The following is a 15,434-nucleotide window of genomic DNA, read 5'->3' as shown; positions in this document are numbered from 1 at the left end:
ATGCTCTTTGTATTTAGTAAAAAATCTTTTTAAGTTGATTTACCAAATAAAAATATTATATCTTTTACAAAATTATCTTGCAAACGTCAATTTTAATATAAAAGTAATTGTTTTTGAAAAAAAAATTAAACTTCATCAAATCAGCTTTAAATATGGAGATGTTAGATTAGTTTAAACATTTTTTTGGACATACTTTCCTATTTCAAAGAGACATATAAGAAGAAATAAAACTTAAAATTTAAAAACTAGAAGAAGTTCTATGTTAGTAAGAGGAGTTAATAATAAAAAAGAATATAATGAATTGATAATTTGATATAAATGAATATTAATTTGGTAGTTGATGAAAATTTCGTAGAGGCTAAGCCCAAATCTAGAGGCTTACACTCAGGCTTAATGGGCACCGATTGATTCCTACTACCCTCTTATTAACACAAATAACTATGTTAGTTAAGTAACATGTGTCAACTCATCATTGAATAACAAGAGTGGATCCGCTTAATTTGTTTTTATTGTTTAGTAAAATAAAATTCTATTTTTTAATTTTTTATATTTTTTATTTTACTTGAAAAAAAAAGTAAAAAATTATACTATATAAACTANNNACATGTATACTTTCATTTTTTCTCTATTATTTTTAGTGGTTTATTTTTCTTTTATAGCAATGTTATCTCTTAGCAAGTTGTTTATACTACGGAATATATAAGAAAAATTAAAATTGTATGCATTTAAATATAAGTCATTACAATATAATTAAACATATATGCTTTCAATAATCTGCCACTACTTTGTAAGTAAGCCCTCCAGCTATATTTGTCCCTACTACTTTCATTTTATCTGTTCATTTAATAAATAGTTTCTCCCCTTTTTTATGCAATTTCAGTGGCTTTAATGAAATTGCATTTTTATCATATAGAGTTACAATTATCTGATGAAGAGTTGAAAGATCTCACACTTATAGACATCGAAAACAAGCTAAAGAGCTACAACAAGAGCCTTAGAGATTTTCCCTCTATGCCATTTTCCGACATGGAGACATGCTCGGCTTAGTTCTTCCCCAATGGTGTAAACCGGTTAATTTGCGATGAGCTACGCTATGATAGGCGTAGTTTACGTGATGAACACAACAATTATTTACAAATGATGACAGATGAACAGAAAGAGGTATACAAACAGATAATAAGTGCTGTGGATGGTGCACATGGTGGAGTTTTCTTTTTATATGGATATGGTGGAACAGGAAAGACTTTTGTTTGGAAGACATTAGCTTCTGGGTTAAGGTCAGATGGCAAGATTATGTTGACCGTTTGATGCACCACTATTTCGTGGTACATTTTTTTACTTAATTGAGTGGATTTTATCTACTAAACTCATACTTATTCATTGAATTCGCATGTTTTACATTTTCCTTCCTGACTTTGTGCTATGATTGAAAACATGCTTCTTTGGCCTTAATTTTGCTATGTTTAATCCTCTCTTATTACCATTTGATGCCTCGATATGTGTGTTAAGTGTTTTCAAGGTTTATAGGGCAGGAATGGCTTAGAGGATGGAAAGGAAGCATGTAAAAGTGGAAGGAATACAAGAAATTGAAGGAATTGCTAAAGTTGTCAAGCCTGATCTATTCGTACTAAATCGACCATAACTTGAGCTACAAAGGTCCAAATGAGGCAATTTCAGTTGCGTTAGAAAGCTAATATCTGGAGCTTCGAAATGATATATAATTTACTATAGTGGCCATGCAGCTAGGCGACGCACATGAGCACTTGACGCGCACGCGCACTTTGGCGAAAAGTCTATCGGCGCGCACACGCACCTGGCGCGTACGGGCGACATGTGTGACGTACTGCCACTGCAAAAATTGCTGGGGTGATTTCTGGGCTCTTTTTGACCTAGCTTTCGGCCCAGAAAACACAGATTAGAGGCTGCAGAGTGGAGGAATGAGGGGACACTTATCATTATTCACAATTTAGGTTTTAGATGTAGTTTCTAGAGAGAGGCTCTCTCCTCTCTCTAGATTTTAGGATTTCTCTTAGTTTTAGGTTTATTTCTTCTCAATTCCAGGTTCAATGTTCCTTTAATTTAATTTCTCTTCTACTTTTATTTGTTCTAGATTTCTAGTTTATTTATTTCCCTTATTGATTACTTTATGTTGCTATTTGGTTTATGAATCCTCATGTTTGATTTGACTTTCTATTTAATGCAATTTGAGGTATTTCATATCTATGATTTCAATTTAGCTTTTTACATTCTTAGCTTGAATTGATTAATTGGCGACACTTGAGTTATCAAACTCCTTTGTTGATTGATAATTAGAATTTGCTAGTTGATTTGGATCCCTCTAAAGCTAGTCTTTCCTTAGGAGTTGACTAGGACTTGAGGAATCAAATTGATTAGTCCACTTGACTTTCCTTTATCTAGTAAGGGTTAACTAAGCGGGAGCAATGAACAATTCTCATCACAATTGATAAGGATAACTAGGATAGGACGTCCAGTTCTCATACCTTGCTAAGAACTTTATTAGTTATTAATTTAATTCTTGCAATTTACTTTTCTCGTTCCTTATTTCAAAAAAACCCAAAAAGATACTTTTCCCATAACCAATAATAACTACATGATAAACCCCTATTTTATGATTCATCTTGTGCTCAATTAAGTGTTTTTATCAATTCTTCACCCACTTATTCATAAGATTTGCATGGTTTTATAATTCCTTCCTTATTCTATGATATATGTGAAAACATGTTTCCTATGCTTTAAAAAGATTTATTTTAATTATCTTTTATTACCATTCAATGCCGTGATCTGAGTGTTAAGTAATTTCAGGCTTCATAGGGCAGGAAAGGCTTAGAGAACAGAAAGGAAACATGCAAAAAATGGAAGGAACGCACAAAATGGAGTTTTGAAGAAAATGGCAGTGAGGCGCACGCATAAACGACGCGGACGCGTGCCTAGCGCAAAACACAAGCGACGCGTACGCGTGACTGACGCGTACGCGTGACTGACATGTACGCGTGACAAGGAAAATCTCCAAATGACGCGCACGCGTGACCCACGCGCACGCGTGACGGACACCACGTGCAGAAAATTGCAGAAGTCGCCTTCAGCGATTTCTGGACACTTTTTCAGCCCAAATCCAAGCCCAAAAACACAGAATAGAAGTTAGAGAATGGGGGAATCAAGAGACACAATTCATACAATATTCATAATTCATAATTTTGAGGTTTTAGATGTAGTTTTTAGAGAGAGAGGCTCTCTCCTCTCTCTTAGGTTTTAGAATTAGAATTTTTCTTATTTTATGGTTATTTCTTCATTCCAGGTTCAATGTTCCTTTACTTTAATTTTGTGTTCTCTTCTACTTTTATTTATTCTAATGCTTTTACTTGTTAATTACTTATGTTGCCAAATTGACTTATGAACTCTTCATGTTAGATTTGAATATTCTATTTAATGAAATTTGAGGTATTTCAGATTTATGATTACTTTATTCTATTTATGATATAAATAATTTAGATTTTTCCCTTTTGGGTTTGGTTAAGTAATTGGTAACACTTGAGTTGTCAAACTCAGCGGTTGATTGAGAATTGGAAACTGCTGATTGATTTGGATCCCTCTAAAGCTAGTCTTTCCATAGGAGTTGACTAGAACTTGAGGAATCAAGTTGATTAGTCCACTTGACTTTCCTTTATTTAGTAAGGGTTAACTAAGTGGGAGCAATAACAATTCTCATCGCACCTGATAAGGATAACTAGGATGGGATTTTCAGTTCTCATACCTTGCGAAGAGTTTTTATAATTATTAATTTATTCTTATGCCATTGATGCGGGGAAAACTTGTCTCTCAACAAATATTCCTTCGGCAAGTGTACCGAAGTTGTCGTCAAGTAAAAACTCACAATAGAGTGAGGTCGAATCCCACAGGGATTGATTGATCAAGCAACTTTAATTAGAAGAATGTTCTAGTTGAGCGAATCCAGAAATTGGGTTGAGAGTTGCAGAAAATAAAATGGCGGGAATCTAAATAACAGAAAAGTAAATGCTAGAATTAAAGGACTGGAAGTAAATGACTGAAAATAAATTGCAGAATTATAAATAGGAATGGGGGATTTGCTCATAAAAGTAAATCGCAGAAATTAAAGAGAATGGGTAAGATTAGAGATGGGGAGTTCATTGGGCTTAGGAGATGTTGCAATTCTTCGGATCAAGTTCATTTTCATCTCTTCATAGAAGAAGAACAATGAAAATTAGTATTGATCCATCAAATTACAACAGAGCTCCCTAACCCAATGAAAGGGGTTTCGTTGTTCATAGCTCTTGAAGATGAAAACAAGATGGAGAATACATCATAAAACTAGAAATTGCAAAGAAAGTAAAATACAGAGAGTGGTTCTTCAGCCTCCAGAACTCTCTTGCAATTCAAAGCTACTCCTATATATACTACTCTTCTCAGCTTCTAGTTCACTCTTCAAGTCTTGGGCCTTTGGATCTTGAGTTTGAAGTAGTTCCTTTCTTTATTTGGGCTTGGCTTTACTTGCAGAGAGAAAGTGCGGAGTGGGCAGAGACTTAAGCTCAGGGTGTAAGGAGTGTTAATCATTTAGTGAAAGTCCAAGTTCAGGAAGGTTAGTGACACTTAACATTGTCACTAACATTCCAATGCACCCCTTTTGCCTCACGTTAAAACCCACGTTAACTAGGTTAACGTGGCTTTTAACGTTGCCTTGTCAATCTTCGATAACGTTGGTGACACTCAACATTGTCACTAACATTCCAGTGTGCCCCTTCTTGCTTCACGTTAAAGCTCACGTTAACTAGGTTAACGTGGCTTCTAACGTGGCCTTTGCCATCCTTCGAGAACGTTAGTGACATTCAACATTGTTACTAACGTTCCAATGTGCCCCTAGGTCTCACGTTGGAGTCCACGTTAACTAGGTTAACGTGGCTTCTAACGTGGCCTTTGCCATCCTTCGAGAACGTTAGTGACATTCAACATTGTCACTAACGTTCCAGCGTGCCCCTTCTTGCTTCACGTTAACGCTCACGTTAACTAGGTTAACGTGGCTTCTAACGTGGCCACTTATGAGTAATTGCCAACGTTAGGGACAATGTTGAGTGTCACTAACGTTGGCTCAACTTCTCTTCTCCACGTTAGAGTTCATGTTAACTTGGTTAACGTGACTCTCTAACGTGGGCATTGATGGCTTTTTGAGAGCGTTATAGGCAATCACTTTTCTCATTAATCTTGCAAGTTACCTCCCCTTTTCTTGCTTCTTTTTGGTCCTGAAATCAAGCAACAAAATGCATCAAAGCTCTAGTCCAAGTCATGAGTAATGCAACATAATATTTGTCACTAAGCTTATGCAAAATCCTCATGAAATTATGTAAAATGCACAATGTATGCTTGAGTCAATGCATAAGTGAATATTTACCCAAAACTAGCTTATTTCCTAAAGAAATGCATGAAACTATCCTAAAAATAGTAAAGAAAAGGTCAGTGAAACTGGCCAAAATGCCCTGGCATCACAACACCAAACTTAAAGCTTGCTTGTCCCTAAGCAAGTACTGGAATAAGAGAATGATGAATGGAATATCCAGAGGAATGAGTCATCCTTGTGGAAGTCATATTACTGATTTTATGGTGGTTTCATGCATAGCAACTTAGGTTCATTCCATTACTGGCTTTCAGACCTTTATCATGTCCCTAAACAGTTACTTTGTTTATATCTCATGAGACTTTTATTCATTGATCCTTTTATTGTTATTTCAAGGGTTATTTGTGTTATTTAGGCTAAGTGCTCTATAAGGGGGCAACTCTTTAAGATAAGCTTTCAGCCAACACTCCTGAGCCAGTTGGTTCAAGGTGCTAGGTGTTGAAGCACCCCTAAGGACTTACTCCCTCAAGTCTCTCCCCCATACATACACACTACAGGCATTTAGTTTATTTATTTTCTTTTCTTGAGACCTTGGTGTCCAGCACCTCTTTGGGTTACTAAGTGTTCTGTAGTGAAGGTTACTCTTGATAGTGGACTTTCAGCTGATAATCCCAAGTTATTTAACCCAAGTTACCAAGTGATAAGGCACCCCTAAGAGCTTATTCATCCAAGTAGATCCCTCACACAGGAGCACCACAGACACTTGCCTCAAGATTAAACTATTGATGCCTAACCTTATTGCTTACTCTTTTTCTTTTGTTTTTCACTTCCATTGTTCTTTCCCTTTTCTTTTCTTAGGATCTTGTTATTATCTTAGTCTCATGAGTATATCCAAAGTCAAGTTTTCAGGATAGATAGTTGTCCTCCTAGCCTTGTGGTTGAACCAACTTAGCTAACTTATGACTACCCCAAAGATTCATGAATGCACTTCCACAATATGAACCCTACTCTGGTCTTTTAAAAACATAAACATTCTCTTCTTCATTTGATAAAAAGGGACAAGCTTACAAGTAAATAAGCGAATGATGCAGTGACATTTAAACCAGAAATCATGGACCTATTCAAAAAGAAAACTTAAAAGACAGAATTTTTTTTTAACATGACATGGAAGCAGGTTCTATTTCATACAAGATCTTCCTTATTTAAAGCATAGAAAACGATGGACTAAAAGGAACTCCACCACCTTTCATTCATGTGGATGCCCGTGCTCCCCTCCTTGCTTGTCCTCATTGTGTCTCTCTTGAGTGCTTGTGCTCCCACTTCCTTTGCCTTTTCCAAGCAGCTTCTTCCAGAAACCACTATCTTCCATCTTCTTCTTGAGTGTCTCCTTTTGCTGTTTCACTTTCCTCTCTTCTTGTTCTACAAATTCTTTTTGGACCTCATCATATGTGGGGATGGCATAGTGTAGATGATGCATATTACTGGTCATGTAGTTCAACTCGGCTTGAGTGTTTACATATAACTCCTCCCTATGTAGTTGCCTTCCTTCATTGAGTACACTGAACTCATTGAAAGTTTTCATTTGGGCTATCTGCCGCTGGTTGAGCTCTTCCAAGTGCTTCTCTTGAATCTCTTGCTTCTCATTCACTTGGTTGATGGCTTGAGTGAGCTGGGAGTATTGTTCCTGCTGCTGCTCTATTTGTTGTTTTTGCCATGCTTCCTGTTGACTCACCCGGTTCAGTATTTGCTCTTGTCCTTCCATATGTCTCTGTCCTAAATCTTCAATGGCTCTTAGAAGGTGAGTCATATTCAAGTTGGCTGGGTCATGATGCTCTTCTTGTTGATATTCTTCCTGATGGTATTCTTCTTGATGAGCTCCTTCCAGGGCCCTTTGCCTTCCTATATGTGGCCTTCTTAGTTGCTGAGCCGGTGTGGTATAGACCATTCGCTCCAGTGTGACTGGCCTCCCTGGGTTCACTCAGTCTGGGCTGCTGTCCTCAAATATTACCTTGGCCTTGTTGCACAAGCGGAGAATGGTGCTGGGGTACCAAAGTCTGGCACCTGAGTCAGCTTTCTCAGCTGACTCTTGAATCCCTTCGGCAATGAGCTCATGCACTTTGATTTTCCCACCTTGTACTAAGCATTGTACCATAGTGGCTCGATTGATGTTGACCTCTAAATTATTAGCAGCTGGTAGGATGGACCTCCTTACAAGCTCAAACCACCCTTTAGCCTCAGGGTGGAGGTCTCCCCTTTTTATGAATTTTGGTCTCCCATCTGAATACCTCTCCTAGTCAGCGGCTATGACACAGATATCTGATGCTATCTCTGAAAGCTCATCCTTATCGAGGCTTCTACTTATCCTTGCCTGATAACTCTCCTCATCAAAATGAGGTGATTTCAAGTGAAGAGCTCTTGTTATGGCACTTGGGCTGAAGTCCACCTCCCTTCCTCTCACATAGCTTTTGAAGGTTGGGGCTTTGGTCTTATCCTCTCTAACTGCATTTGCATAGAATTCTTTGATGAGGTTTCCATTGATCTTCCCCTCTGGACTGGTGAGCAATCGCCACCCCCTCGGTTCGATTTTCTCCAAATCTGTGGTGATTCATTGGCATTGATTTGGAAGATTAATTCTGGCAATATCCTTCTGGCACTTATCCGCTCAAATTCATGCTCATGAAAGGCAGTCTTGAATCTTTTGTCATCAAAAGGAGTACTCACCATATGTTCCTTCCTCTTTTGCCTCTTTGAGCTTGATGATGCCATGACTTGAGTTGTTGTTTGAGGGGGTTTGAGGCTTCGGATAGATGAAGAGTGGGTTGGTTCAAGCAATGTGTGATGAAGGGTTTAATGTGCCAATAGAAGTGTGGAGAGTGGGGATTTGAATGTGAGGAGTGAGCATGCACTAAGGTTCACTTATATAAGAAAATCATGAGTGAATGAAGGGTGTGGATTGCATGAATGTTTACTAGATGGACGGATGGGGTTGTGTATGAAGGAAAGACAAGGATCATCACTTAATGAGAGTGATTGGTTCGGTCTTCAAGGGTCTTCTTTCTCCAATGTTGCATGGCAGCGTTTCCCCATGCGTTCCCTCTTGAGACATGTGTGTAGTGCTCTTCATTAAGTGGTGAAATCTCCCCCATTTAAGTGTCCAATCAATCCCTTTTTATGCTTCTTTTCCTTTCCTATAAAGATTTGAAATAAGGGAATTAATATATAAGAAAATTAAAACTCTACAGCTAGAATAAAATGAAAGAAAGGATTTGATTGTTTGTTTATGAATTTCAACTAACTAACTAACTATTGGTGGTTCCTTATATGCATTTTGGTGGCACCATGGGGTGACACCAAACTTAGTTTGAAGCACTGTGATGAAAGTTTTGTGTTCAAAGCTCCCAAGACTAGCATGCAACTTGGTTTGCTTTGAACACCAAACTTGTTCCTCACTATATTCTGCATAAGAAGATTTTCACCAATTATTTGTTAAGTTTAGATTGAAGCTCATAAAGATTGACTTATTCATTATCATCTGAAAGCATATAAAACATAGGTTGCCTCCCATGAAGCGCTTCTTTAGCGTCACTAGCTTGACGTTTTTCTTTCATCACGGTGGTTGGTAGTGCTTAAAGTCCTCCCCTCTTGCTGTGGACTTGTATCCATTGGTTGGATCAATGATCTCCACATGTTCCAGGGAAAGAACTCTGTTGATAGTGAAGACCTTGGGTAATTGAGATGGCACAGTAGGGAGATTAGGGGGAATATCTGGGAAGTAGGCTGAGACAACTCTATCCCCTGGAGAGAAGTCTTCCGTAGGGATCTTCTTGTTCCTCCATCTCCTTGGTACCTTCTTCTTTGTTTCTTTTGAGGTTGCCTTCCCCATGGTGACCTCTTTTCTCCAAGGAGTTGTGACGCTGTCTTCACCTGCCTCTAGAAGTTTGGGTTCCTCCAACTTTTCCTTGAGCTGTGGCAATTGCTGTTTTCCTTGTTTATCAGTTAAGGGGGTCTCAGAACGAACTGGCTGTGCTTCAGTGCTTGTTTCCTCCTTTAGTGTCTCATTATCATTTGTGCTTAGTTCCTTGTCCTCTTGATCTGTTTCTTGTGAGAGTTTGAAAACATTGAAGCTGAGTCGTTCATCATGGATTCTCAATATTAGCTCCCCTTTCTCTACATTGATAAGTGCTCTGGCCGTAGCTAGAAATGGTCTTCCCAATATGATTGGGTGAGTGTGACTTTCTTCCATGTCCAGAATGACAAAGTCTGTTGGGAGAAAGTACTTCCCAACCTTTAGCCACACATTTTCCACCACTCCTATTGCTTGCTTTTGAGTTTTGTCAGCCAGTCTGATAATGACATCTGTAGCCATTATCTCATTGATCTGCAGCCTCTTCACCAAGGATAAGGGCAGTAAGTTGATGCTGGCCCCTAAATCGCATAGTGCTCTGTCGAACATGTTTTCACCTATGGCACAAGGGATATGAAAACTTCCTGGGTCTCTTCTTTTTGTAGGCAACTCAGGTTGAATAAGGGCACTACATTCCTTGTTCATCACTATAGTCTACCCTCCTTTGAGTGAGCTTTTCCTGGGAAGAAGTTCCTTCATATACTTGATGAATGCAGGCATTTGTTGAATTGCCTTGATGAATGGTATGTTCACATGCAGAGATGCAAACAAGTCTAGGAACCTTGAGTATATTCTTTTTCCCATAGCACCATTGAGCAGTTGAGGGAATGGTGCATAGAGCTTCAGCAGCTCTTGTTGTGAGATTTTTGGTTCTTTGTGATCTCTATCCTCCTCCTTTGTTGAGTTGTCTTTAGGTTGTTTGCACATTTTGCCTTGCTTGTCTTCAATCTCTTGATCACTTGTAGTGACCATTTTGCAATCTTCCCATCTTACTTTCTTTGCTTCTCCCTTCGGGTTTTTCTCAGTGTCACTTGGGAAGCTATCAGTAGGTTTGGAAATCTTCTCAGCTAAATATCCCACCTGGAATTCCATCTTCCTAATGGTTTATCCCTGGTTCTTAATATTGGCTCGCACCTCCTCTTTGAACACCTTATTTTCTTGAATCTCTTGGCATATTCCTTCAAGTAAGGCTTCAATCTTAGAGAGCCTGTCATCAATTGATGAGTAGTTCGGAGCAGATGTGCTGTTTTGGTTTTGATAAGTATGTGGAGAAGTGTTGTTGTGGGGGTGTTGAGATGTCCTCTGGGTGAATTGTTGGTGAGCTGCATTGTTGTTGGAGTTGTAACGTCTCTGGTCTTGGATTTGATCGATTGTTGGCTTTTGGATGCTACTTCCACAATTGCCTGGGTTTGGATTGATGTAAGAGCCCAAAACTCTTCTATCCTCCCCAGCATGATTTGCTCCCCCTCCTCTGCCATGGTTGTGAGTCTCTCCTTCATGATGATTTTCCATGTTTTCTTCCATGTTTGGTTCAAAGTATTCCTCAAACTGTTCCTCCTCTTCTTCAGCATCAACTATTCATTTTCCTTTTGCCTCCCTCCTTAGTCTAAGGAAGGTTCTCTCTGGTTCAGAATCAAAGGAAGTTGAAGCCCTGCTTCTTCTCCCTGTCATACAACCAACAAGTACAAGCAAAGAAAATAGGTGCAGACAGTATTTGTGTCAGAGTTATTGTTAGTTATGGGTGATGCAATATATCAAACAGTTAGTGGGTTAGCAAACAGAATTGAAAATAACAAAGAAAAACAAACGGGTAGAGGGAGAAGGGAAGAAGTTTAGCTAAAACAAAAAGTAAATTACTCAAACAGAAAAATGAAATTCACAAAATAAAATGCTCAATCTAGTGATCTTCCAATCTAATCATTGTTGATGCACAATCAATCCCCGGCAACGGCGCCATAAACTTGATGCGGGGAAAACTTGTCTCTCAACAAATCTTCCTTCGGCAAGTGTACCGAAGTTGTCGTCAAGTAAAAACTCACAATAGAGTGAGGTCGAATCCCACAGGGATTGATTGATCAAGCAACTTTAATTAGAAGAATGTTCTAGTTGAGCGAATCCAGAAATTGGGTTGAGAGTTGAAGAAAATAAAATGGCGGGAATGTAAATAACAGAAAAGTAAATGCTAGAATTAAAGGACTGGAAGTAAATGACTGAAAATAAATTGCAGAATTATAAATGGGAATGGGGGATTTGCTAATAAAAGTAAATCGCAGAAATTAAAGAGAATGAGTAAGATTAGAGATGGGGAGTTCATTGGGCTTAGGAGATGTTGCAATTCTCCGGATCAAGTTCATTTTCATCTCTTCCTCAATCAATGCACTCATTGATCTCCTTGGCAATCTTAAGTGATTGAATTGCAATTCCTTGCAATTCAATCTCTCAAATCTTGATCAATAGCCAATTCCTTGGTCAATTGCTCATGAGAAGAGATGAAGTATGGTCACTGATTATACCACATGCATTTCCCAAACCAAGTATTGAGAGGGTTACAGTCACATACCCATCCAAACCTAATTTGGTCCAGCATGAGAAAGCATTTCTAGCTTGATCTCTTCATTCCTCTTCCAAGGTTCAAAAGAGATCCAAGTTTGAATAGCTTCTCTTCCAAGATAACTACTCAATTGGATGAAGATCGAAAGCTTTCAAGTAAAATCAAGAGGAAAGATAGAAGAAGAACAATGAAAATTAGTATTGATCCATCAAATTACAACAGAGCTCCCTAACCCAATGAAAGGGGTTTAGTTGTTCATAGCTCTTGAAAATGAAAACAAAGATGGAGAATACATCATAAAACTAGAAATTGCAAAGAAAGTAAAATATAGAGAGTGGTTCTTCAGCCTCCAGAACTCTCTTACAATTCAAAGCTACTCCTATATATACTACTCTTCTCAGCTTCTAGTTCACTCTTCAAGTCTTGGGCCTTTGGATCTTGAGTTTGAAGCAGTTCCTTTCTTTATTTGGGCTTGACTTTACTTGCAGAGAGAAAGTGCGGAGTGGGCAGAGACTTAAGCTCAGGGCGTAAGGAGTGTTAATCATTTAGTGAAAGTCCAAGTTCGGGAACGTTAGTGACACTTAACATTGTCACTAACGTTCCAATGCACCCCTTTTGCCTCACGTTAAAACCCACGTTAACTAGGTTAACGTGGCTTTTAACGTTGCCTTGTCAACCTTCGAGAACGTTAGTGACACTCAACATTGTCACTAACGTTCCAGTGTGCCCCTTCTTGCTTCACGTTAAAGCTCACGTTAACTAGGTTAACGTGGCTTCTAACGTGGCCTTTGCCATCCTTCGAGAACATTAGTGACATTCAACATTGTCACTAACGTTCCAATGTGCCCCTAGGTCTCACGTTGGAGTCCATGTTAACTAGGTTAACGTGGCTTCTAACANCTAGCTTATTTCCTAAAGAAATGCATGAAACTAACCTAAAAACAGTAAAGAAAAGGTCAGTGAAACTAGCCAAGATGCCCTGGCATCAGCCATTTAAATTACTTGTTACCTATTTTAAAAAACCAAAAAACATACCTTATTCCATAACCAATAATAAATCATATCTCCCTGCAATTCCTTGAGAGACGACCCGAGGTTTCAATACTTCGGTTATCAATTTTATTAGGTTTGCTTAAGTGACAACAAAAACTTTTGTACAAAAGGATTCTCTGCTGGTTTAGAAACTATACTTACAACGGAAATTTATTTTTATAAAATTCTTTACCGACAGAAAGTCCGATTCGTCACTACACCTCCCTGCAATTCCTTGAGAGACGACCCAAGGTTTAAATACTTCGGTTATTATTTTTATTGGGTTTGCTTTATTGACAAACAAGTTTTTGCACGAAAGGATTCTTTGTTGGTTTAGAAACTATACTTATAACGAGACTTTATTTGTGAAATTCTTTACCAACAGAAAATCAGTTTGTCAAAATGGCGCCGTTGCCGGGGAATTGCAAACATGTGCCTTATTATTGGTTATTGTAAATATTTGCTTTTTCATTTCTTTGTTAGTGTTTCTAGTTTTAGGAGTTTATTTTGATTAATTTTTATTGGTTTTGGTTTTTACTTGCTATTATGAATTCTCACCCATTTGGCTATGAGTTTAGTTCAAACTATGTTGCAGGGAATGGAAGCTATAATGAGAACATGCATCAAGGTTGGAACAATCAAAGATGGGAGGAGTCACAAGGATTTGATCTACCCTCTTGGCAACAACCCCTTGCAATGCGCTATAACTAACAACCATTCTATGATGCATACCAAGACAATAGTTATGGTGGACCTCCTCGTGACAACCAACCTCCACCAAATTACCATGGTCAAGAGCCATTCCAAGGTGCGTACCAAGATGATGAATATGGTGGACCCCCTTGTAGTTACCAACAAGCCCCACCCTATGCCTATGAACCCCCTCCTCAACGTAATTTTGAACCACCATACTCACAAGCACCTTACCACCAAACACCCCCATATGACCTTAACCCTTATCCACCCAACCAACCACCATATGAGCCTTATGAACCATACATAGACCCATCCCCATTCCAGCACAATTTTCCCATTCATCTTCCTATGACGAGATGCTTCAATGTCTTGCACAAGGACAAAAGACTATAGAAAGCACACTTACCAACCTGACCTCTGCTATACAAGCCTTCGTCTCCCAGATTGGATCATCAAATACCTCCAACAATCAACCATCAAGCTCTAGTGCACTCCCTTTTCAACCCCATAATGATCTCTCTATCCCATCACCAACCCCCATGGAAGAGAACCGACATCTATCAATCCAAGAGCAACATGATCCCAATTATGCTACTGACATGGAATAAGAGAGAAGGGATCATCTTAGGGATGCAATGGATCGATTACACGTGGCTTTATTTTCAAAGGAGCAAGAGGAAGCCCAAAATGTGGAGGTAGGAGAGACCCTTGAAGATGAAGGAGTAGTTGAAGGGAGTTGTCATGGAAAGAAAATCATCAAGGAGGAGTACAATTTTATACTAAAACAACTGGACAAAGTAGCAATTTTTGAAGAGGAAGAAGTGGTTGCAGACTTAGGAGATGCTGAACCTCCATGGGAAAGTCCAATCATAGAGCCTCCTTCCAAGATGTTTGATGTTGATGTTGAGGAGGGTGTACAACCTCCAAGGCATATCCTGTTTGAAGACTTTGAGGAGGTTGATCAAGAGATAGATTCAATCATTGATGAATCCTTATCTACAATTAAATCCTCTCTCATTGGACTTGACATGGAGATTAAAGAAGAAAAATCACAACCTCCCATGCCCTTGGTGAGCAATGAAGAAGAGATTGAATTGGAAGGAAGCTACCAAGAGGAAACGGTTGAACTTGAAGAAGCTTGCAAAGAGGTAGAAGTTGTCAAGGAAGAGCATAAAGGAGTGAAGCTTGAAATCAACTTGCCAAAGTTGTTGGAGACCTCTCCCCCTAAGTCACCATCATCCTTCATAACATTTAAGTCGGTAAAATTCATATCTCTTAGCTTTTTCATTCCACTTGAATATGGTTTACTTGAGACAGATGGTCAACTTCGAGCTCTTTGTGGCTATAAGAGCAAGTAGGAGATAGTTAGTGGTAGGAATTGTCATGCAAGGTTCAATATGGTTGCATGCTCCAAATTGAAGTCCAAAGGTTGGTATAATTCTAAATTAAATGGGTCTAGGAGGCTGTTTGGATGTCTCAGTGAGAATTCCAATTGCTCACCACCCAAGTGGAAAAATGATGATCAATAAGAAGACGAGTGCAAAAGCAAGGTTTGGGACCCCGGAATTCATTCCAATAATCAACACTCTTGGGGCCTTGTCACTCTCTTTAACTTGTTTGAAGGCCTTCTGCGCCTAGTTTGGGATCCCGGAGGCCATTGGAATTACAAACATTGGTGGAGATTCCTGGATGAGTTCAAACACAAGCCACCATGACAAGGACCTCACCAAATGTCCAACTTAAGGACGTAAAAGCAAAGTGCTAGGTGGGAGACAACCCACCATGGTATGATTGTTCCTTTTTATTCTCAGTCTTATTTTATTTTAATTTCTTTTTATTAGCATTCATTCATAATTTCTGTATATTCATCTGCATGGTGCATTTTG

At 38.7% G+C, this 15,434-nt stretch overlaps 1 protein-coding gene across 1 annotated transcript in view; it reads left to right on the top strand.

Moving 5' to 3' along the window:
• The window catches only part of LOC107636436 (ATP-dependent DNA helicase PIF1-like), a 31,591-nt gene continuing 17,081 nt past the window's right edge, over positions 925 to 15,434 (top strand). Inside the window, exon 1 of the mRNA XM_021122440.1 lies at positions 925 to 1,299. Coding sequence (XP_020978099.1) covers positions 1,138 to 1,299 — 162 coding nt within the window. The 5' untranslated portion in view covers positions 925 to 1,137. The remainder of the gene's footprint in view (positions 1,300 to 15,434) is intronic.

Source organism: Arachis ipaensis, chromosome B04, assembly GCF_000816755.2.
Source record: "Arachis ipaensis cultivar K30076 chromosome B04, Araip1.1, whole genome shotgun sequence".
In the NCBI taxonomy this organism is placed as follows: Eukaryota; Viridiplantae; Streptophyta; class Magnoliopsida; order Fabales; family Fabaceae; genus Arachis; species Arachis ipaensis.
Note: the sequence above shows the minus strand (reverse complement) of the source record. Positions and strands in the feature narration are given on the sequence as shown.